The sequence below is a fragment of the Panulirus ornatus genome, chromosome 73 (assembly GCF_036320965.1).
Source record: "Panulirus ornatus isolate Po-2019 chromosome 73, ASM3632096v1, whole genome shotgun sequence".
Classification (NCBI taxonomy): Eukaryota; Metazoa; Arthropoda; class Malacostraca; order Decapoda; family Palinuridae; genus Panulirus; species Panulirus ornatus.
In genome coordinates, this window is record NC_092296.1 from 5,008,042 (window position 1) to 5,033,561 (window position 25,520).

The 25,520-nt window shown below is 39.4% G+C and overlaps 1 protein-coding gene across 1 annotated transcript; it reads right to left on the bottom strand.

The window, feature by feature from the left end:
- Window positions 1–23,731, bottom strand: Sas10 (UTP3 small subunit processome component Sas10). The gene is made up of 11 exons (XM_071661440.1): window positions 23,586–23,731; window positions 22,334–22,517; window positions 21,456–21,696; window positions 20,996–21,114; window positions 19,689–19,830; window positions 19,343–19,460; window positions 13,916–14,021; window positions 7,531–7,646; window positions 5,039–5,217; window positions 2,477–2,646; window positions 1–2,242 (listed from the first exon to the last, which is right to left on the bottom strand). The coding sequence occupies exons 1-11, from the start codon at window positions 23,600–23,602 to the stop codon at window positions 2,153–2,155; spliced, it is 1,482 nt and encodes a 493-aa protein (XP_071517541.1). The 5' UTR covers window positions 23,603–23,731; the 3' UTR covers window positions 1–2,152.
- Between the last annotated feature and the right edge of the window lie 1,789 nt (window positions 23,732–25,520).

The window sequence follows — 25,520 nt, forward strand, 5'->3', positions numbered from 1 at the left end:
ATTTCAATAATCTTTATCAATATTATTTTCTTTTACGTTGAAGCATAATTACTTTCTTTTAGTCTGCTGACCTACACTATAAAAGTATACCACCTAATACACATTTTGCCACCCTCTTCCACCTTGAAAATATTCCTGTAGGCTTATGTACATTACTAGTGTTGTCTGATTGGATATGAATAACTATACCAAACACCAAAACTGTTGCATTTTTCTAAAACTGTATACTTAATAGCTCACCATGGTATTTGCTTAAAGATATACGCTTACGGTTATCACTGGAATGATTATGATTTTCAAGAACTTTACAATTCAGGCATCTGTACCATCAACAGTGAAGAAACTATACACGTGTAAATGTTTATGCCTATCTTCGCCGCTGTCAGTTTAAGTGTTTATTGTAATCTTTTTATTTAACACAAGTTTATGTAATTATCATTTTTATTGCTTAAAGCAGTAATTTTGTAACTACCACACACACCGCTGTACATCTTATGCTGTTCATTTTGTAACATGGTTAACAAGTGCATTTACTCAGTTACAATAGAATCTTTTACCATGGTGGAGTCCCCTCTATAATTATGTAGCTCCGCAGCACTCTGCACCACAGGTAATAGTGTTGCGATGTGTGCATACATGTGCAGAATGCATGGTTATTGAGCAGTGAGTGCTAAGTGTCTTCTTTATGGTAGTTTCATGGGTATCAGGGACCTTGGGATGCGATGAAATAGTGCTTGCAGTGTAGTAGCGATGGGTGATGTCCAGAGAATAGATGTGAGTGACTTCTGTTTCTCTGGGGAGTGTGGTTTATGTCTGGTGTATGTCTGGAGGGTTGTTGTTTATATGGGTTGGGGAAATCTGTGAATAGTTTCTGTACTGTGGGGTGGAGGGATCAGCAGTAAGAGGCATAGGTGAGCTTTTTATTTCTACTTGGAGTTGGCATCAGTCACTGAGCAATTTAAGTGGAAAGGGTTTAGTGCTGCTGCACAGAACAGAGTTCCAAGCATATTTAGGTAGGTGTGTATTGTGGAGATCTTTGTTTCATTATATGTGCTGAATGTTTCTGGTTGCTATGCAGCCAATGATTGTTCTGGACACACTATTTTGTATGGTTCTGTTACAGTGGCTATCTCAACAATTTGCAAAGTTCACACATTTGTAGAGTGCTTCCCATCAATGCTGTCTGTATTAGTGATAGCCTACTGTTTGCTATATATTACATACATACAGGATTCCCTTTTATGTAGTTCCAAAGTACTCAGAAAGTCAGCCACGTCCAGCAGGTGGGACTGTAAGTAGAGTGACTGCAAGACAAGCACAGAGTAGGTGTTCAGTGTCTTTCGAGTGAAAGCTGCATCTTGAACATAAGGGGTCTTGTGATACTTTAACTGATGTCTGTAATGCTGGAGAGATGGGTGGTGCAAACAAGAAAGGGAATCTCATACTTATCTGCCCTCTGCCAGTGGCCTATTAAGACTGAGGCACTAAAAAGCTAGGAAGTGGAATTGGAGTTCACCCATTATGGAGACTCTTTTGGCGTGGCCACCCCTTTGAGGGATATTCTGAGGGGAACGGGCATCAGAGATATAGTTATGATATATGTGCTTTCGAATGGGTGTCTGACCAGGTAGGTGTGATGTAGTTTAGGACGGAATTGATGAACTGCTTGTAGAGGGTAATTTGGGATAATATTTTGACCCAAACTGGAGCTCATAGTGTTTTGTAGGTGTTTAGCTTGTTTAAGGCCTTTCTGTTGTTTGTGGCATGTGAAATGAATGTCATGTAAAATGTAGGATATACCTAGTATAGTTTTGCCAAGTGGGAAAAGTTGATCACTGTTGGTTCTAGGCAGGTGGAAGTTAGAATCATATCTTTCAGGGGTTACGAGGGTGAAGGAGGACTTCTGTGGGTATTCGGTATACTAACTGTATGATGCGGTGCTGCATGTTTGTTATTGCCTGAATAGCATTAAGGTGCTGGGCAGTAATTGTAAAGTCATTTGTACATGAGAAAACTTCCACTGGAGTTCATGCAAGAATAAACAGCAGAGTGTTGGAAAAAAGAATGGCTTTGTAAGGAACTCCACTGCAGATTCATCTTCATACAAATTTTGCATACAAAATGCATGGAAAGAGTCATAAATGAATCATATTCACTTTATTCTTATGCTCTTGATTGTATGGGATCTGATACCAGATACTTCACCTTCATAACGGTTCATCTCTTTTTGTATTTCACGCACCTGTAGGGAGTACAAGTAATGTCATTCACTTATCATCAAGAAGGTGACAGTGTCATTTGATATGCACCCTGCTAATTACCTTATGGCTGTTGATCTTTTACCAACCTTTTATTAATAAAATGGCCTCACCTACTGTAAAATAACTTATGCAAAGTACTGCATTCACAAACTTAATCATCAATAAAATGCAAAATCTATGTCATCAACCAGCTTAGAAATCAGCAGCTATCTTACCTGTCCTTTTCTCTTCTTGAGCTTTGTTTGATACTTTTTCCTGTACCTGACTCTTGGATTTCTCTGCTCCTTCGAGCGTGATGGTAACAGACCCTTATTTTTAGTTATTTGGTAGCTAATGGGACGTCTCCCATCAGGATCAAGATCATTTTCTTCTACTTCAGCAGGCTCTGGAAAAAAGTGATAACTCAATTAGCAACTTAAAATTAGCATAATTCTAACCTAAGTGGTTGAAGCTGGATTGCTTACATTGTTTATTATATCACAATCTTATGCAGAATAACCACCATGAGTCTTGTTCTTCTGGGAAAGGAGGAGCAAGAACATTGGACATAGACTTTGTGTTATTTTAATTCTGGTAAATGTGGTGCTGATATCATCAGAGCCTCCACCTACTGTACTACTTGCACAATAACTTCAAGAACAGTGTCATTTATGCATTACTTCTCTACAGTACAGTATTTCAAACCACTATCCTTTATCTATATACTTATCTATATACTATATACTTAGATTAATCATGTACCTGCACTTTTTTGGGTCATTTTATTCAATTCTGTGCGCAAGCTGGGTTGATAAATCTTACCAGGAAAATAAACCATCATTATCCCATTCAATCCTTTGGTAAAATGTGATCCACTAATTCGTGTTTCCAAGTTATGATTTCCAAGAATGCACCCCCAATGTTGAGGTGGGTCTGCATCTGTGTCAAGTTCCTTGTCTCTGAACCATTTTAGAACACCCTGGTCAGGCTATGCTTACAACCACAACTCTCTCTTACACTATCATTCCTAACAGAATCAACTCCCTCATAGTATTATGTTGTCCACCATCTTCCATTTTCTTGCATTCAGGGTCCAACATACATCAATACAACACTGTCAGGGCTTTTAAACCGTCAAACATATTCATCTTTGCTCTAACACATACTGGCCTTTCCTTCCACATACTCCTCAATGCATCCAAGAACTTAACCTCCTCTCCTACCCTAAGACTAATTTCTGCCCCTGAGTTTCTATCTGCTGCCAACTCTACTTCTAAAACACTCAAACACTTCACTTTCTCTGGGTCCTCCCTATTAAACTTACTTCCAAAGCCACTCCCTCATCCCCCTGCTGCACATTACCTTGCTTTTCACATTCACTCTCAACTTACTTTCATACATTTTCTCAAGCTCTGTCACCAACATCTGGAGTATCTCTCTGGTGTCTGCGAACAGTCACATCATCTGTAAAAGCAACTGATTCATTTCCCAGGCTCCCCCAAGCCTTGCATACTGCAGACCTACCCACTGTTCTAAGACATTTGCATTCATATCCCTAACCATACCATCCATAAACAGATTAAATAACCAAAGTGCCATCACACACCCTGGCTGCAGACCCAAGGCAATGAGAACCACTCAACCACCACCATTTGTACTTACATTTTTTACTCTCCTAGTAAAACCTATCAGTGTTTTTAGCAGCTTTCCATTACCCTTAATTTTCACAACACTCCACATAAGGCCTCAATATAAAGCCTATCATATGCTTTCTCCAAATCCATAAATGCCATACATACATAGTTCTCTCTTTTTCCAAGTATTTCTCACTTACATTCTTCAAAGCAAACACCTAGTCCACATATCCTTTACCTCTTCTGAATCTACACTGTTAATCCACTATCAGTAAGTTTATCAGACTTATATCTGTTATTCATGCATTCACTTAAGTTTGCCTTAACTTTATGATTAGTCATTATCAGTGCATTCTGCTCCATTCCTTTGGCTATCCACACATTGAATAGCCTGATTAACCAATCAAAAATGCTGTCAACTCCTTTCCTGTGAAACTTAAATACAATCCCACCAGCTTCTTGGCCGCAGTTCATGTTCCACAAAGCTGTCACATTCATCTCTCTTTTCACAAAACCATTTGGTAGGACTTGTTCACTACAGATGCCACCATTTCCCAAGTAACCATCATCTACCATCCAATCTTTTAACGCTCTATATCTTTTAGCTTATTTTTGCTTGTCACCACTTCCCCTTTTGTTTTTTCTCAATATTTTTTTCTATTGTCACCCCTATCTATTCTCTTGTTCTGCTCATACTATTCACCTTTTTCCAAACATTTTCTCATTCTCCAAGAATTTTACCAATCATTCACCTATCTCATATTTGCCCTTTTTCTGAGCTCCCATATCTTTCTTTTGACCTCTGGCCACTTTCTCTTGCACATCTCCCAGTCTCCTTCCTGGCTAAAAGCATCCACACAGCTCTCTTTTCTCTTCACTAGCAATTTAACTACCTCATCCCACTACTCACTATCCTTTCTCATACACCAGCATACACTTTCCATGCGTCACACACTTTGTGCACACATTAGCTCTGCATCTCTAAATTACATAGTGCTGGGAAAAAGAAAATTTTGCATCTATAGATGACTGTTGTGTGAGATATATTGCATTATGTAAGATAACCACATGACTGAAGCAATTTGGGATTTTTCACCCGTATCAGCTTAAAGGTATTGAAAAATTAGTCATTCTACCAATATATCATACTGAACAACTACTTACCATTGACTTTGTGTTCCTCATCACTACTGGCCTCTGCCACTTTGTTCTCCACTTCCCTCTTTATCACGTGATGTTCATCGTCAGATAAATCTGAGCCCTCCAATAAGTCTGACAGCTTTGTTTTCTTGGCTACTTTTGTTACATCTTTTTTGCTCAGCAGCTGTAACTTTTTACGTTTTCTGCAAAAAAAAATCAGTTCATGTCATGGGAAGTATGCTACTGACACCAAGCCCTAAAAGGACCTTTAACATTAACATCCTTGGTCAATATTGCACATGGGTACCACTTCTTAACTTTTACATTAACGTTCTTGGTCAATATTGCAGCACATGGGTACCATTTCTTAACAACTGATCGTATCTGCATATGATTAAGAGGGCAAAGTGCAAACATGACAGAAGTATTTAAACTAGAAATGAAGGAAATCATATAAAAATCTTACTATGAAGGAGCAACAGAGTGCCTTTTGCATATCTATCTTCTACTTTCTTTCATACTTGTTCGCTGTTTTCCACTGAAAAAGTTAGCATCAGGAACAAATGAAGAAAAGGTTTCATTTGCTTATATCCATTAATAACTCCAATCAGCAATACAGATTTTCTTTAAGTGTGGTAAAAATGTTTGGTATAATCACAATCTAAACACTTTTTTGGTGCAGTACTTCCCAGAAACTAATAAACATTTCTCCTTTAACTGATTCACTTTTGATGAGAAGGAATATGGAAGATACTGTGCATGATCAGCTGGCTAGGAAAGGACTAGGCTGGGCTTTATAACGGCACATAGTAACAGTTAAAAAAATTTTTTTTCTTTAAATGCTTTGTCGCTGTCTCCCACGTTTGCAAGGTAGCACAAGGAAACAGACGAAAGAATGGCCCAAACCACCCACATACACATGTATATACATACACGTCCACACACGCAAATATAAATACCTATACATCTCAATGTTTTTTTTTTTTTTTTTTTTTTTTTTATACTTTGTCGCTGTCTCCCGCGTTTGCGAGGTAGCGCAAGGAAACAGACGAAAGAAATGGCCCAACCCCCCCCCCCCCATACACATGTACATACACACATCCACACACGCAAATATACATACCTACACAGCTTTCCATGGTTTACCCCAGACGCTTCACATGCCTTGATTCAATCCACTGACAGCACGTCAACCCCTGTATACCACATCGCTCCAATTCACTCTATTCCTTGCCCTCCTTTCACCCTCCTGCATGTTCAGGCCCCGATCACACAAAATCTTTTTCATACATCTCAATGTATACATATATATACACACACATAGACATATACATATATACACATGTACATAATTCATACAGTCTGCCTTTATTCATTCCCATCGCCACCCATGGAATAACAACTCCATCCCCCCTCATGTGTGCGAGGTAGCGCTAGGAAAAAACAAAGGCCCCATTCGTTCACACTCAGTCTGTAGCTCTCATGTAATAATGCACTGAAACCACAGCTCCCTTTCCACATCCAGGCCCCACAGAACTTTCTATGGTTTACCTCAGACACTTCACATGCCCTGGTTCAATCCATTGATAGCACGTCGACCCTGGTATACCACATTGTTCCAATTCACTCTATTCCTTGCACGCCTTTCACCCTCCTGCATGTTCAGGCCCCGATCGCTCAAAATCTTTTTCACTCCATCCTTCCGCCTCCAATTTGGTCTCCCACTTCTCACAAAATATCCTTCAACGGCCACGATTCAAACCTGTTAGCCTGATGGGATTTGACCAGTGTAGACCCCATTGCTCATGGATGCGAGACGAAGGGTGTTTGACTACTTGTAATCAAATAGTCACTTCCCAAATGGGGCGATCATAGCCTAGCCGGTAGCGTTCCCAAATACCATGCAAAATGTCCTGGGTTCAAATCCTGGCTGTTAGAGGGAATTACATTACATGGGCTGTTCGTCCATTTCCTGGTGCCACCTTGCTGACGTGGGAAATGGCGATCAAGTATATCATATGAATAAATAAAAATATATATTTGCATGTATGGGCATTTATGTATATATATGTGTATATGAGTGGTTGGGCCATTCTTCGTTTGTTTCCTGGCTTTATTTTGCTGATGCAGAAAACAGCAATTAAGTATAACAGATATATGTATATATGAAGATCAAGATATTATGTTTGACAAAATTTTGACCTTACAAAACCTTAAATAAATATGCCGAAGATGGATACTATTAAAGCTGCATTAAAATAAAATATTACAAATCTGATTATATACTACGAGTTTACACCAACAAAGAGAATACACTTTTAGCTGAAGCAGCTTTAAAACATTATCTAAAAAGCTGTAAACTTAAGCCAAGCAATAAAAGGAATTTTGCTTATACATCTTCTGTTGTGTGAAAAGATGAAAAAATACTTACAAGTATCTGGAATTACCAACTTAAAGGATGATAAGAAATTAAGTGAAACTACACAAAATACTTCAGAATAATGAAAGAACCTAACCCAGGCTTTTCCTCTGGTGCAGCTTGACTGGTGTCTTCTGCAGCTTTTGCAGCAACAATAGTTGGAATTAAATTTTCTAAATAGGTTCTCAACTTATCATCACAAGGGACAAGTTCCTACAAAAGAAAAACATAATCAATTCATTCACTAGGAAATACTTACTTTCAGACTATCAAAAATATGATGTTTAACTATATGCAATAATGTATCTTTATATCTACATACATACCTAACTTTTTTAGCACACATTCATTTTCTACATTAGCAACATAGCACCAGGGACAGACGAAGAAATGGCCTCATTCATTCACATTCTCCTTTTGGCTATCCATTCATTCACATCCCCTTTCTAGCTATCATGTATTATGCACTGAAACCAGAACCCCCTATTCACAATCATTCTCCACAAACCTTTCTGTGGGGCCATTTCTTCATCTGTTCCTGGTGCTACCTCCCTAACATGGGAAATGGAAAATAAGTATGAAAAAATCTGGATATACCGGAAATTTCTTTATTCAGCGTGTATTTCATAATGAAAGCACAGGAAAATACTTTTTTACCTGTAACCCACCCAGTGGCAAAATACATTTCAATCTGTACCCCATGAAAATATTTGGTATACGTATAAGAAGCAAAACTGAATACATTATATGGAACTGGTCAGAGATACTGAAAGAACTAAAAGTCTGGAGCACTGTAGGAAAAATATTTTATTTATTTTTATTTATTTTGCTTTGTCGCTGTCTCCCGCGTTTGCGAGGTAGCGCAAGGAAACAGACAAAAGAAATGGCCCAACCCACCCCCATACACATGTATAAACATACACGTCCACACACGCAAATATACATACCTATACATCTCAATGTACACATATATATACACACACAGACACATACATATATACCCATGCACACAATTCACACTGTCTGCCTTTAATCATTCCCATCGCCACCTCGCCACACATGGAATACCATCCCCCTCCCCCCTCATGTGTGCGAGGTAGCGCTAGGAAAAGACAACAAAGGCCCCATTCGTTCACACTCAGTATCTAGCTGTCATGCAATAATGCCTAAAACCACAGCTCCCTTTCCACATCCAGGCCCCACACAACTTTCCATGGTTTACCCCAGACGCTTCACATGCCTTGATTCAATCCACTGACAGCACGTCAACCCCGGTATACCACATCGATCCAATTCACTCTATTCCTTGCCCGCCTTTCACCTTCCTGCATGTTCAGGCCCCGATCATTCAAAATCTTTTTCACTCCATCTTTCCACCTCCAATTTGGTCTCCCACTTCTCCTCGTTCCCTCCACCTCCAACACATATATCCTCTTGGTCAATCTTTCCTCACTCATTCTCTCCATGTGCCCAAACCATTTCAAAACACCCTCTTCTGCTCTCTCAACCACGCTCTTTTTATTTCCACACATCTCTCTTATCCTTACATTACTTACTCGATCAAACCACCTCACACCACACATTGTCCTCAAACATCTCATTTCCAGCACATCCACCCTCCTGCACACAACTCTATCCATAGCCCACGCCTCGCAACCATACAACATTGTTGGAACCACTATTCCATCAAACATACCCATTTTTGCTTTCCAAGATAATGTTCTCGACTTCCAAACATTCTTCAAGGCTCCCAGGATTTTTGCCCCGTCCCCCACCCTATGATTCACTTCCGCTTCCATGGTTCCATCCGCTGCCAGATCCACTCCCAGATATCTAAAACACTTTACTTCCTCCAGTTTTTCTCCATTCAAACTTACCTCCCAATTGACTTGACCCTCAACTCTACTGTACCTAATCACCTTGCTCTTATTCACATTTACTCTTAACTTTCTTCTTTCACACACTTTACCAAACTCATTCACCAGCTTCTGCAGTTTCTCACATGAATCAGCCACCAGCGCTGTATCATCAGCGAACAACAACTGACTCACTCAGGAAAAATATATGTATGACAATATACATGGCAGCTAAAAGAGGGCATCAAGAATGTCCTAGATTTAAAAGCAGAATAGCAAGAAAGATATATATCATAAGGTCACAATACTTGATATCAAATAAAGATATATGACAGTCTGGTAGGACGTTATAATGATTATGGAATGTAATACCAGGTGAAACACTTAAAAGAATACAAAGTATATGACTGAAGTAAATTTCCAATGAACCTCAGACCGAAAACTATGGGAGATATATGGCAGCACTGGGAAACAGTATTGCTGATCAAGCAAGACAAGCAGTAAGTGTCATGTACTACCCTGCAATTCCAGCAAAATGTTGCTGTAAGTATTTATTGTGATGGTACTTGCTGTAATCATGTAAACAAAATCATGTTGCACTGAGTACTTGCCCTTTCCATAGTCTGTTTTCCCTTCATGGTAAGTGTGGTCATTTCAGTATGTCTGCCATGAATAATAAAGGTAACTTGGGGTATAACAAAATTAGAGGTGTTTAGGAGGTGCAATGGCAGCCACTAAACTGTGGCTGTTGTCAAGAAAAGTAAGGATAAATTAAGATTAAGCTTTTGATTTTTCTCTCTTGTCTGACACCAGAGCTGTGTCAGCAAGCAGCATCTCATTCACCTCCATGGGCCTCACTCAAAGACCCTCATTCACTTACTACTCAAACCATAAATGGATTAAATAACCATCATTGTATCACACATCCCTGAAAAAGGCCTTCATCATACTCTCTCCTTAATTGCAAACCTTACTGTACTGGTAAAACTTCTCTGTATCTTTTAACTTTCCATTTACCCCATAGATTTGTAGCCCTTTTCAAAGGCCTCTCTGTCATTCTTATCACAGACATTTCCAAATCCATAAATGTCAAATACAATCAACTCTCCAAGTATTTCTCACATAAATTCTTCAAAGCAAACACCTGTTCAACACATCCTCTAACTCTCCTGAGGCCACACTGCTCTTCCCCATTCTGATGTAATGTGCATGCCACCACCCTCTAAATCAGCTTTTCTCTACAAACCTTACTTGGTATATTCAACTTTCTTATTCATCTACAATTCAAGCATGTACTTTAGTCTCCATTACCTTTTCATACCGCACCTTACCACTCAAATGTTGAAAACCCGGACTAACCAATCAACAACACTGACCTTTCTTGAAAAACTCATATGCAACCTCACTAATTAACTAGCCATATAGAAAGAATGTGCTTACACTGTTAATTCATTTCATCAAGAAGTTTACTTACCTCAAGAAGTTGACGGTACTGGGATAAACGTATGATAATTGGATGATCATTCATTGTCCCTTGCTGGCACTTTGTAACCATGTATACGTTAAGGACACAAACATAGCTGAAAACACCAAATAATAAAGATGAATTACAATCATAAGTAAGCATTAAATGTTTACATTTTCTGCAGGAGCATAATTTTTCATTTGTATGATGTACCTATGGCCCATCAGAGGAAACCATCATACAAGAAGCAGTTTTACAGAAAAAGATGACTGATAAATGAAAATGTTTCTTTTTATGGCTCTCTATAAACTATAAACCTTTGTCTTTAACAGCATAACTACAAACACACATCTTACCAGAGTACCTGTACAAAATTCACTATTCATTCATTATATTTCATCGCTGTTACCAAGTCAGCGAGGTAGCGCCAGGAAACAGACTAAGAATGGCCCATCCACTCGTGATACCCATAATTACATAGATAGGTCATTACAGTAGTAGACTTTGTTGCTGTCTTCCGCATTAGCAAGGTAGTGCAAGGAAACAGACAAAAGAAATGGCCCAACCCACCCCCATACACATGTATAAAACATGAGAGCCTACACATGCACATATACATACCTATACATATCAACATATACATACATATACACTGACATATACATATATATACATATGTACTCCTATGAGTCCACAAGGAAAATGAAAATCGATAAGTTCCCAAGTGCACTTTCGTGTAATAATCACATCATCAGGGGAGACACAAGAAAGAAATATAAGTCAGATGATTTACATCGAAGAGACGAAGCTAGGACGCCATTTGGTAAACATGCGATTGTCCAAGACAAGTGCACTTGGGAACTCATTGTGTTTCATTTTCCCCGTGGACTCATGGGAATATCTTGATCAAGCACAAAATTGTGAATCCTTTTACATACACATGTACATATCATACATGCTGCCTTCTTCCATGTCCCCTTCCTCCTGCCGCCACCCTGCCACACATGAATGCAACTCCCCCTCCAGGAAAACTTTCCATAGTTTTTTACCACAGACGCTTCACATGCCCTGGTTCAATCCACTGACAGCACGTCAACCCCGGTATACCACATCGATCCAATTCACTCTATTCCTTGCACATCTTGCACCCTCCCTCCTGTATGTTCAGGCCCCAATTGCTCAAAATCTTTTTCACTCCATCTTTCCACTCCAATTTGGTCTCCCACTTCCCCTTGTTCCCTACACCTCTGACACATATATCCTCTTTGTCAATCTTTCTTCATGCATTCTCTCCATTTGACCAAACCATTTCAATACACCCTCTTCTGCTCTCTCAACAACACTCTTTTTATTACCACACATCTCTCTTATCCTTACATTACTTACTCGATCAAACCACCTCACACCACACATTGTCCTCAAACATCTCATTTCCAGCACATCCACCCTCCTGCACACAACTCTATCCATAGCCCACGCCTCGCAACCATACAACATTGTTGGAACCACTATTCCATCAAACATACCCATTTTTGCTTTCCAAGATAATGTTCTCGACTTCCAAACATTCTTCAAGGCTCCCAGGATTTTTGCCCCGTCCCCCACCCTATGATTCACTTCCGCTTCCATGGTTCCATCCGCTGCCAGATCCACTCCCAGATATCTAAAACACTTTACTTCCTCCAGTTTTTCTCCATTCAAACTTACCTCCCAATTGACTTGACCCTCAACTCTACTGTACCTAATCACCTTGCTCTTATTCACATTTACTCTTAACTTTCTTCTTTCACACACTTTACCAAACTCATTCACCAGCTTCTGCAGTTTCTCACATGAATCAGCCACCAGCGCTGTATCATCAGCGAACAACAACTGACTCACTCAGGAAAAATATATGTATGACAATATACATGGCAGCTAAAAGAGGGCATCAAGAATGTCCTAGATTTAAAAGCAGAATAGCAAGAAAGATATATATCATAAGGTCACAATACTTGATATCAAATAAAGATATATGACAGTCTGGTAGGACGTTATAATGATTATGGAATGTAATACCAGGTGAAACACTTAAAAGAATACAAAGTATATGACTGAAGTAAATTTCCAATGAACCTCAGACCGAAAACTATGGGAGATATATGGCAGCACTGGGAAACAGTATTGCTGATCAAGCAAGACAAGCAGTAAGTGTCATGTACTACCCTGCAATTCCAGCAAAATGTTGCTGTAAGTATTTATTGTGATGGTACTTGCTGTAATCATGTAAACAAAATCATGTTGCACTGAGTACTTGCCCTTTCCATAGTCTGTTTTCCCTTCATGGTAAGTGTGGTCATTTCAGTATGTCTGCCATGAATAATAAAGGTAACTTGGGGTATAACAAAATTAGAGGTGTTTAGGAGGTGCAATGGCAGCCACTAAACTGTGGCTGTTGTCAAGAAAAGTAAGGATAAATTAAGATTAAGCTTTTGATTTTTCTCTCTTGTCTGACACCAGAGCTGTGTCAGCAAGCAGCATCTCATTCACCTCCATGGGCCTCACTCAAAGACCCTCATTCACTTACTACTCAAACCATAAATGGATTAAATAACCATCATTGTATCACACATCCCTGAAAAAGGCCTTCATCATACTCTCTCCTTAATTGCAAACCTTACTGTACTGGTAAAACTTCTCTGTATCTTTTAACTTTCCATTTACCCCATAGATTTGTAGCCCTTTTCAAAGGGCCTCTCTGTCATTCTTATCACAGACATTTCCAAATCCATAAATGTCAAATACAATCAACTCTCCAAGTATTTCTCACATAAATTCTTCAAAGCAAACACCTGTTCAACACATCCTCTAACTCTCCTGAGGCCACACTGCTCTTCCCCATTCTGATGTAATGTGCATGCCACCACCCTCTAAATCAGCTTTTCTCTACAAACCTTACTTGGTATATTCAACTTTCTTATTCATCTACAATTCAAGCATGTACTTTAGTCTCCATTACCTTTTCATACCGCACCTTACCACTCAAATGTTGAAAACCCGGACTAACCAATCAACAACACTGACCTTTCTTGAAAAACTCATATGCAACCTCACTAATTAACTAGCCATATAGAAAGAATGTGCTTACACTGTTAATTCATTTCATCAAGAAGTTTACTTACCTCAAGAAGTTGACGGTACTGGGATAAACGTATGATAATTGGATGATCATTCATTGTCCCTTGCTGGCACTTTGTAACCATGTATACGTTAAGGACACAAACATAGCTGAAAACACCAAATAATAAAGATGAATTACAATCATAAGTAAGCATTAAATGTTTACATTTTCTGCAGGAGCATAATTTTTCATTTGTATGATGTACCTATGGCCCATCAGAGGGAAACCATCATACAAGAAGCAGTTTTACAGAAAAAGATGACTGATAAATGAAAATGTTTCTTTTTATGGCTCTCTATAAACTATAAACCTTTGTCTTTAACAGCATAACTACAAACACACATCTTACCAGAGTACCTGTACAAAATTCACTATTCATTCATTATATTTCATCGCTGTTACCCAAGTCAGCGAGGTAGCGCCAGGAAACAGACTAAGAATGGCCCATCCACTCGTATACCCATATACATAGATATTTCATTTATCTATTATACTTTGTTGCTGTCTTCCGCATTAGCAAGGTAGTGCAAGGAAACAGACGAAAGAATGGCCCAACCCACCCACATACACATGTATAAACATGAGAGCCTACACATGCACATATACATACCTATACATTTCAACGTATATGTACATATACTTACACAGACATATACATATATATACATATGTACTCCTATGAGTCCACAAGGAAAATGAAAATCGATAAGTTCCCAAGTGCACTTTCGTGTAATAATCACATCATCAGGGGAGACACAAGAAAGAAATATAAGTCAGATGATTTACATCGAAGAGACGAAGCTAGGACGCCATTTGGTAAACATGCGATTGTCCAAGACAAGTGCACTTGGGAACTCATTGTGTTTCATTTTCCCCGTGGACTCATGGGAATATCTTGATCAAGCACAAAATTGTGATCCTTTCCATACACATGTACATATTCATACATGCTGCCTTCATCCATTCCTGCCGCCACCCTGCCACACATGAAATGGCAACTCCCCTCCATAAAACTTTCCATAGTTTACCACAGACGCTTCACATGCCCTGGTTCAATCCACTGACAGCATGTCCACCCCGGTATACCACGTCGTTCCAGTTCACTCTATTCCTTGCACATCTTGCACCCTCCCTCCTGTATGTTCAGGCCCCAATTGCTCAAAATCTTTTTCACTCCATCCTTCCACCTCCAATTTGGTCTCCCACTTCCCCTTGTTCCCTACACCTCTGACACATATATCCTCTTTGTCAATCTTTCTTCATGCATTCTCTCCATTTGACCAAACCATTTCAACACACCCTCTTCTACTCTCTCAACAACACTCTTTTTATTACCACACATCTCTCTTAAATCTTTCATTACTTACTCGATCAAATCACCTCACACCACATATTGTCCTCAAACATTTCATTTCCAACACATCCACCCTCCTCCGCACAACCCTATCTATAGCCCATGCCTCACAACCATATAACATTGTTGGAACCACTATCCCTTAAAACATACCCATTTCTGCTCTCTGAGATAACATTCTCGCCTCCCACACATTCTTCAGCGCTCCCAGAACCTCCACCCCCTCCCCACCCTGTGACTCACTTCCACTTCCATGGTTCCACCCACTGCCAAATCCACTCCCAGATATCTAAAACACTTCACTTCCTCCAGTTTTTCTCCATTCAAACTTACCTCCCACTTGACTTGTCCCTCAACCCTACTGAACCTAATTACCTTGCTCTTATTCACATTCACTCTCAGCTCTCTTCTTTTACACACTTCACCAAACTCAGTCACCAACTTCTGCAGTTTCTCACCCGAATCAGCCACCAGCGCTGTATCATCAGCAAACAACAATTGACTCACTTCCCAAGCCCTCTCATCCACAATAGACTGCATACCTGCCCCTCTCTCCAAAACACTTACATTCACCTCCCTAACAACCCCATCCATAAACAAATTAAACAACCATGGAAACATGACGCACCCCAGCCGCAAACCAACATTCAATGGGAACCAATCACTTTCCTCTCTTCCTACTTGTACCCATGCCTTACATCCTCGATAAAAACCCTTCAATGCTTCTAGCAACTTACTTCCCACACCATATACTCTTAATACCTTCCACAGAGCATTTCTATCAACTCTATCATGTGTCTTTTCCAGATCCATATATGCTACATATAAATCCATCTGTTTTTTAAGCATTTCTCACATACATTCTTCAAAGCAAACACCTGATCCACACACCCTTTACCACTTCTGAAACCACACTGCTCTTCCCTAATCTGATGCTTTGTACATGCCTTGACCCTCTTAATCAATATACATACATATTTTGAAGTATTTTGAAGGTTTGTTGAATGTGTTTGATAATAAAGTGGCAGATATAGGGTGTTTTGGTCGAGGTGATGTGCAAAGTGAAAGGGTTAGGGAGAATGATTTGGTAAACAGTGAAGAGGTAGTAAAAGCCTTGCGGAAGATGAAAGCCAACAAGGCAGCGGGTTTGGATGGTATTGCAGAGGAATTTATTAAAAAAGGGGGTGACTGTATTGTTGACTGGTTGGTAAGGATATCTAATGCATGTATGACTCATGGTGAGGTACCTGAGGACTGGCGGAATGCTTGCATAGTGCCATTGTGCAAAGGCAAAGGGGATAAGCGTGAGTGCTCAAATTACAGAGGTATAAGTTGGCTGAGTATTCCTAGGTAATTATATGGGAGGGTTTTGATTGAGAGGGTGAAGGCATGTACAGAGCATCAGATTGGGGAAGAGCAGTGTGGTTTCAGAAGTGGTGGAGGATGTGTGGATTAGGTGTCTGCTTTGAAAAATGTATGTGAGAAATACTTAGAAAAGCAAATGGATTTGTATGTAGCATTTATGGATATGGAGAAAGCATATGATAGAGTTGATAGAGATGCTCTGTGGAAGGTATTAAGAATATATGGTGTGGGAGGCAAGTTGTTAGAAGCAGTGAAAAGTTTTTATCGAGGATGTAAGGCATGTGTACGTGTAGGAAGAGAGGAAAGTGATTGGTTCTCAGTGAATGTAGGTTTGCGGCAGGGGTGTGTGATGTCTCCATGGTTGTTTAATTTGTTTATGGATGGGGTTGTTAGGGAGGTGAATGCAAGAGTTTTGGAAAGAGGGGCAAGTATGAAGTCTGTTGGGGATGAGAGAGCTTGGGAAGTGAGTCAGTTGTTGTTCGCTGATGATACAGCGCTGGTGGCTGATTCATGTGAGAAACTGCAGAAGCTGGTGACTGAGTTTGGTAAAGTGTGTGAAAGAAGAAAGTTAAGAGTAAATGTGAATAAGAGCAAGGTTATTAGGTACAGTAGGGTTGAGGGTCAAGTCAATTGGGAGGTGAGTTTGAATGGAGAAAAACTGTAGGAAGTAAAGTGTTTTAGATATCTGGGAGTGGATCTGGCAGCGGATGGAACCATGGAAGTGGAAGTGGATCATAGGATGGGGGAGGGGGCGAAAATTCTGGGAGCCTTGAAGAATGTGTGGAAGTCGAGAACATTATCTCGGAAAGCAAAAATGGGTATGTTTGAAGGAATAGTGGTTCCAACAATGTTGTATGGTTGCGAGGCGTGGGCTATGGATAGAGTGGTGCGCAGGAGGATGGATGTGCTGGAAATGAGATGTTTGAGGACAATGTGTGGTGTGAGGTGGTTTGATCGAGTAAGTAACGTAAGGGTAAGAGAGATGTGTGGAAATAAAAAGAGCGTGGTTGAGAGAGCAGAAGAGGGTGTTTTGAAATGGTTTGGGCACATGGAGAGAATGAGTGAGGAAAGATTGACCAAGAGGATATATGTGTCGGAGGTGGAGGGAACGAGGAGAAGAGGGAGACCAAATTGGAGGTGGAAAGATGGAGTGAAAAAGATTTTGTGTGATCGGGGCCTGAATATGCAGGAGGGTGAAAGGAGGGCAAGGAATAGAGTGAATTGGAGCGATGTGGTATACTGGGGTTGACGTGCTGTCAGTGGATTGAATCAGGGCATGTGAAGCGTCTGGGGTAAACCATGGAAAGCTGTGTAGGTATGTATATTTGCGTGTGTGGACGTATGTATATACATGTGTATGTGGGTGGGTTGGGCCATTCTTTCATCTGTTTCCTTGCGCTACCTCGCTAACGCAGGAGACAGTAACAAAGTATAAATATAAAATAATATAGACATTTTTTTTTCTTTGTCGCTGTCTCCCGCGTTTGCGAGGTAGCGCAAGGAAACAGACAAAAGAAATGGCCCAACCCACCCCCATACACATGTATATACATACGTCCACACACGCAAATATACATACCTACACAGCTTTCCATGGTTTACCCCAGACGCTTCACATGCCTTGATTCAATCCACTGACAGCACTTCAACCCCGGTATACCACATCGCTCCAATTCACTCTATTCCTTGCCCTCCTTTCACCTTCCTGCATGTTCAGGCCCCGATCACACAAAATCTTTTTCACTCCATCTTTCCACCTCCAATTTGGTCTCCCTCTTCTCCTCGTTCCCTCCACCTCCGACACATATATTCTCTTGGTCAATCTTTCCTCACTCATTCTCTCCATGTGCCCAAACCATTTCAAAACACCCTCTTCCGCTCTCTCAACCATGCTCTTTTTATTTCCACACATCTCTCTTACCCTTACGTTACTTACTCGATCAAACCACCTCACACCACACATTGTCCTCAAACATCTCATTTCCAGCACATCCATCCTCCTGCGCACAACTCTATCCATAGCCCATGCCTCGCAACCATACAACATTGTTGGAACCACTATTCCTTCAAACATACCCATTTTTGCTTTCCGAGATAATGTTCTCGACTTCCACACATTCTTCAAGGCTCCCAGAATTTTCGCCCCCTCCCCCACCCTATGATCCACTTCCGCTTCCATGGTTCCATCCGCTGCCAGATCCACTCCCAGATATCTAAAACACTTCACTTCCTACAGTTTTTCTCCATTCAAACTCACCTCCCAATTGACTTGACCCTCAACCCTACTGTACCTAATAACCTTGTTCTTATTCATATTTACTCTTAACTTTCTTCTTTCACACACTTTACCAAACTCAGTCACCAGCTTCTGCAGTTTCTCACATGAATCAGCCACCAGCGCTGTATCATCAGCGAACAACAACTGACTCACTTCCCAAGCTCTCTCATCCCCATACATATACATATACATATACATATACACATATAAACATGCACACATCCACACTTGCTCGCCTTCATCCATTCCTGTCAATACCCCACCCCATATTTCCTTACATAGACATTACAAAGATTTCATGTTAGACAAGATTCTTTTCTGGACCACTGCTACATCACATTGGTAGGTTTCAAGATAGATAAGTCACAAGATTTCATGTTTTACAGGGTGTTTCACCAACCTTGCAAGAAAAACAATAACATAAAACTTACTTAATGACAAGTCTGTATTTTGTTGTTATGTACTGACAGATAGGACGTGAAGTGACTTGTCCCATTCTCACACCTTCCATCAATGGAGCCAAAAAGGAACGCAGATCCTCACACTTCTCTGAAATATTAGAGATGAAAGAGTGAGAGATGAAAAACAGCGAGTTGAGAGAGATTACTCCATAAATATAAATTATGACTTATGCAGTTTAATGACTATATCAAGAATATACATTCAGCACTGCTAACATGATAGCAATCTCTACTATGATCTCATACATATCGTAATATATTCAGATTAAGTTTATCTTTTGCTCAACTGCGAAAATACCTGTGATTCTATTCATACCTTTAAGATCAACAATTAGAGGGATAAATTCTGGGGATTCTCTTTGCAGTAACTCTAGCCTTTTAGCTTGAGACACTCTTGACAAGTCCATCTCCACCACAGAATCTGTGGTTCCTTCATCAAGTTTTCCACTATCTTCCTCCTTCAAGTTTAAATATTGAAAGTGTTTGTTAGCTAATGCATGAAACAGTAATCAAAAAACTTTCTATGGTTTACCCTAAGCGCTTCACATGCCCTGGTTCAATCCACAGACAGCAGGTCGACCCCAGTATACCAAATCAGTCCAATTCACTCTATTCCTTGCACACCTTTCACCGTCCCTCCTTTATGTTCAGGCCCTGATCACTCAAAATCTTTTTCAATCCATCCTTCACCTCCAATTTGGTCTCCCACTTCTCCTTGTTACCTTCACCTCTGACACATATATCCTCTTTGTCAATCTTTCCTCACTCATTCTCTCCATGTGACCAAACCATTTCAATACACCCTCTTCTGCTCTCTCAACCACACTCTTTTTATTACCATACATCTCTCTTACCCTTTTATTACTTACTCAATCAAACCACCTCACACCACATACTGTCCTCAAACATTTCATTTCCAACACATCCACCCTCCTCCACACAACCATATCTATAGCCCACGCCTCGCAACTATATAACATTGTTGGAATCACTATTCCTTCAAACATGCCCAGTTTTGCTCTCCAAGATAATGTTCTTGCCTTCCACACATTCTTCAATGCTCCCAGAACCTTCGCCCCCTCCCCCATCCTGTGACTTACTTACGCTTCCATGGTTCCATCTGCTGCTAAATCCACTCCCAGATATCTAAAACACTTCACTTCCTCCAGTTTTTCTCCATTCAAACTTACCTCCTAATTAACTTGTCCCTCAACCCAACTGAATCTAACCTTGCTCTTATCATACACTTTTAATATACTTAATTGCTGTTTCCTGCATCAGAGAGGTAGTGCCAGGAAACAGACGAAGAATGACCCATCCACTCATATACACATATATATACATAAATGCCCACATAAACACTTATACATACCTATACATATCAACATATACATACATATACACTGACATATACATATATACACATATACATATTCATACTTGCCTTCATCCATTCCTGTTGCTATCCCGCCCCACAGGAAACAGCATCACTACCCCCCCCACTTCAGCAAGGAAGCACCCAGAAAACAGAAAAAAAAAGGGTATAAAGAAGCAAATGTATAAATGAAACCAATACAACCTAATCAGCCTATGCACAATATGCTTTTAAATGCTATACCTCACCTGTGGAATTAAATCATCTGCAGCAAAATCCTGCAGTTCTGCAGCCATACGCTCCTGAAGCTTCCTTGCGGTCTCTTCTTCAAGCTTGGCGTATTCCTCATCTTGGCGCCGCAGTTTCCCTGTACAGAAATTATTCCTTTATCACAGCTGCTTAGTAACTTTTTACAATAGATGACTTCTCATAAATGAATGTAATCAAACTTAATCATAAGTTTTCTATATTTCTGTATTTCTGTTTACGTCATGAGTGTGATTCATAGGAAACATTATCAAGTGCATTAAAATCTTTACATACTCAACAAGGCTAGTTATTTTGTGATCCATTTCAAAATATAACTCAAAGTAATATTCATCTCCCTATTTTCTCCATCAACAGAAAATATATTCTCAACTCTCATGAATATATACATCAAAGAAAATCAGAAAATTAGAACCATGAAATATCTGCATAGAAGCTTACTTATAATCTTCTCATCACTGGTGTCTGTGCCAATATATCGCCATTTATTTTTGCCCCAGGCTCGCTCATCTGGAAGTTTGAACTCTGGTTCATCAACAATATCATCCTCCATAAATAAGTCATCTTCATCACTGTCTTCTTTATGATGATGATCAACATCATCATCTTCTTCGCTAACCTCTCCATCATCACTATCATCTTCATCTTCTGAGGAACTGACATCAATTCCTAATACTTGTTCCTGTAAGTAGAGTTTATACAAGCAAAAAGTTAATATGAAAAAAAATTTTCTCCAGACTGAAGAAATACCTTGGTAAACTAAGAATGCTCTTGTCACAAACCTAAAGGAATTGCACATAAAGGTAAGATAAAGGAACTATATATGGCACAAATGAACCTCATTATAAAGTATAGCATAAAGTATACAGGTAAATTATTGATTCTAATTCAAGTTATTGTGAAAGATACAGTAAGCTACTTTCAATACATTCTTTATTTTCAGTATTTCTTGTGAAGGGGTGTAAATCAACTCTCCCACCTTAAACCATAAATTAGGTTCATATAAAATAGCAGCAAAAAATACCCATCGCTAAGCCAGCAACCCTAAGAAAAAATTACCAAAGTATTCATGATCATTCAAAAAAATATGTATAATTCAGTCACATAAAAATAATCTTTTACCAAATCTTTATCATAAAGTCCATATAACAAATTCAAAATAAAAAAAGGTAAATTTGTAATAGTTTTAATTGAAATAAACTTTAGGAGGGTGTAATAGTATTAATGTGAATCTGGCTGCATTCACTTTAAAAAAATCATAAAATATTCACTCTAAATAGCTCATTCAACAAAAATAAAAGATCCTATGTGCAACTTACATGAGACTCTTTTCTTTTAGCCATAAGTCTTTTAGCCGTACTGAGAGCTGAACGGTCTCTGTCATCCTCAAAGTCATCTACCTCATCATAAACAAAATCTCGGCTCTCTGGGTTGAGCAGTGATGCTTTTTCATCAATCTTATCAACTTGTTTATTACGATATGTCTTTTTGATCCCCATAGTTCTGGAAAAGTTCAGGTATTTAGTTATCTTCACAAAACTTATGAGAAGGTCTATATCATACTAGCATAAATACAATATCAGTGATACATTAAATATACTATATCTTGCAAAATGTAATCTTATACAATGATACTTTAAAACATCATATTCTTGTAAGAATGTCTCTCTTTTATTTTCCTACAAATCTATTTACATGATAACAATAAACATTACAGCAGCAATAACAGATAGCACAGGAAAGCAAATATTAAACCTGTAACAATATACCAACATCACCCAAATTCATTATCAACCTTCTACTGTGTAAAAGTGAATGAGTAAAAGTGAATGCTAGAGTTACATTCAATCATATTAACAGGACAAGTAATGCAATATAATTATGCTTCCATTAAGACAAAACTCAACATTCTAGCGACTACCAAAAGTTTACAGCAGAGACACCCTAAACTCTGATAAAGATTTACATAATTCCCATACTCCAAATTTCACTGTAAATCTCCAAAATCCTGGAGGAATGTAGAAGGCTCAGTGAAATATACCTGTAATAACACAGAACACCCAACTAATTAATATTACCAGTTTATTACTTTTCAGTAATGAATGTACTTTCCTAATCTACATTCAATGATGTAATGCCATTTTTCCCAGTCTTCTGAATACTGGGTGTTGTACATGTAATACCAACGCTGACCCTAAACTATTAAGGTGAGCTTGAAGGTTTACTATGGCGAACTCTGGCCTAGACTGCTTCGTTTTACACATTTCCTGGAGGTACTGCCTTCTGGCCCACCTCTTACAAATGCATCATATTCAAATGTTTTTGTTCCACATGTATCAACTACCTTTGAAAATCTATTTAGAGTTTCATGATATCTATCGTGCTATTGTTAAATGATCTGCGGAATTTCGTGGATAATAGTTGTTTAGGGAGACCCAGCAATGTGTCTGACCAGTCCACTGACTACATTAACTTGTGGTTTCAGTCTTCGCTGCTACTTACAGCCTATATAACAATGAGCTGGATAATGCCTTGTCAACCTACGAAAACTCATAAACTGTAAAAACTCACTTCTTTCTTTTACCCATGGTGAACAGATAAACAAGACTCGTGGATTTGTAATCGTGTCTTCCCAGCGATCACCTGCAGCCAGCAGCCGCTAACGACCAGACTACCCAGCGATCACCGGCAGCACCATAACGCCAGCGAGCACCCACACTGACCTACAGCCTAGAACATAGCCAACCTGAGAACAGCTGCAACTAATTAATACTAAGTAGCACCTATCACCATCAACAACACACCTTTCACTCCATCCTTCCATCTCCAATTCACTTCCTCTCCCCCTTTTCCTTGTTCCATTCTCTCTTCGTTCATCCTCTCCATATGTCCAGTCATTTCAGCATACCATCATCAGTTCTCTTGATCATATTTTTCTGATTACCACAGGTCTCTCTTGCCCAAAATCAACCCTTCATACACCAAATATAATCTTCAAGCACCCCATTTCCAAGTTAAGCACACTTTCCCCTACATAACTATCATAACTTAATAGGGAATGAATGCTTTTCCTAATGACCCACCTGGGTTTTGTTTACAAGAACGAGAGAAAAACCAACCATTGTGGATATGAAAGTTTTCCCAGTTCAAAGCAATTATTTTTAGACGATTAAGTGTTTAATTGGAAATACCCTGATCAATATACTACGCTTGATATTACATAAAGTGAATACGAGGATAAAACCGCATGAAGTAAGTGTAAACAACCTGTGGAAGTTATTGAAAAGTGAAGAAAAGGATGTCCACGAAGGTCACCGGTTGGCGTTGTCTAGTGATGCCTGCAGTTGATTTACTGCATACAGTAGCAATGTCTAATTGTCAACGAAGTTCACTGGTCGGCTTTGTCAAGTGATTTCTACTGATGGTTCACAGAAAACTAACAATGCCTCTAATTGGTCAAGTAAGTGAATTTGATGCAGCCCCACAGCCATGCAGCGCTATTGGGACAATAATACCCAGTACCTTACACTCCATCCTTGCAGCTAATCCTCTAGTAACTCCTTTTTTTCACTAACAGCTTGACTTCCTCATTCTACCACTCATTTCCCAATTACTCATGTGTATATACTACTTTACGAATACCACACACCTTTTTTCACACTTGTAAGCACCGCTTTCCTAAATACCTCCCATCCCCCATTCATTCCCCAGCTAGGCTTTCACCAATTGCCATTCTTCAACCAATATCACCTGATATCTTCTCATTTGTTAGCATCGTAGATGTTTCATGGATTCATTAGCCACGTTTTCTTTGGTGTGAAAGGGTTCAGTTCCATTACATTAATTATCTTCATTTATCCTTTGTTGTAATTAATCAACGTTCAGTTCAGTTCATTTATACTTCGGGAGGTCTTGCCTTTGTAGCAGTACCTTACCTTTTCCATGTGTTCGTCTATGTACTCTTTGTATATGGTTATTGATTCTTTCCTCTTATTTTTCCATCCAACCCCTTTCAACATACAGGATTTTCGGCTTTCCGGCCTCAACTTATTCCCCCCCCCCCCTACAATTTCTTCTAAATGATCGTTAACCTTCAGGCATTTTTGTAATTTCTGGGAAACTGTCCTTGTTACGAGGTTTTAGGCGTTACAAAACCATCATTTCGGTTTATGCTTGACCGCAGGTCATTTGTTGTTACAAGATTTTAGGTTGTGCAAAACCTTCATTTTAGTTTATGTTTGTAGGTCATCCCTATCACTCCAGTTTATCGTGTTATAAGACCGATCACACTCCCTGTGTGTCGTAGAAGGCGAGTAAACAATTGAGGATTTTCCCTGAAAGGCTCAGTCCTCTGTTCTTGACGCTACCTCGCTAACGTGGGGAAAGGCGAATATGTATGGAAAGAATATATATACTTGCCTTTTAGAATCTTTTAATCAAAAGTTGTTTCCATAATATGCTTAGTTTTTGCAGTATTTCTTGAACGTGAGTGCAATGTATAGCTTA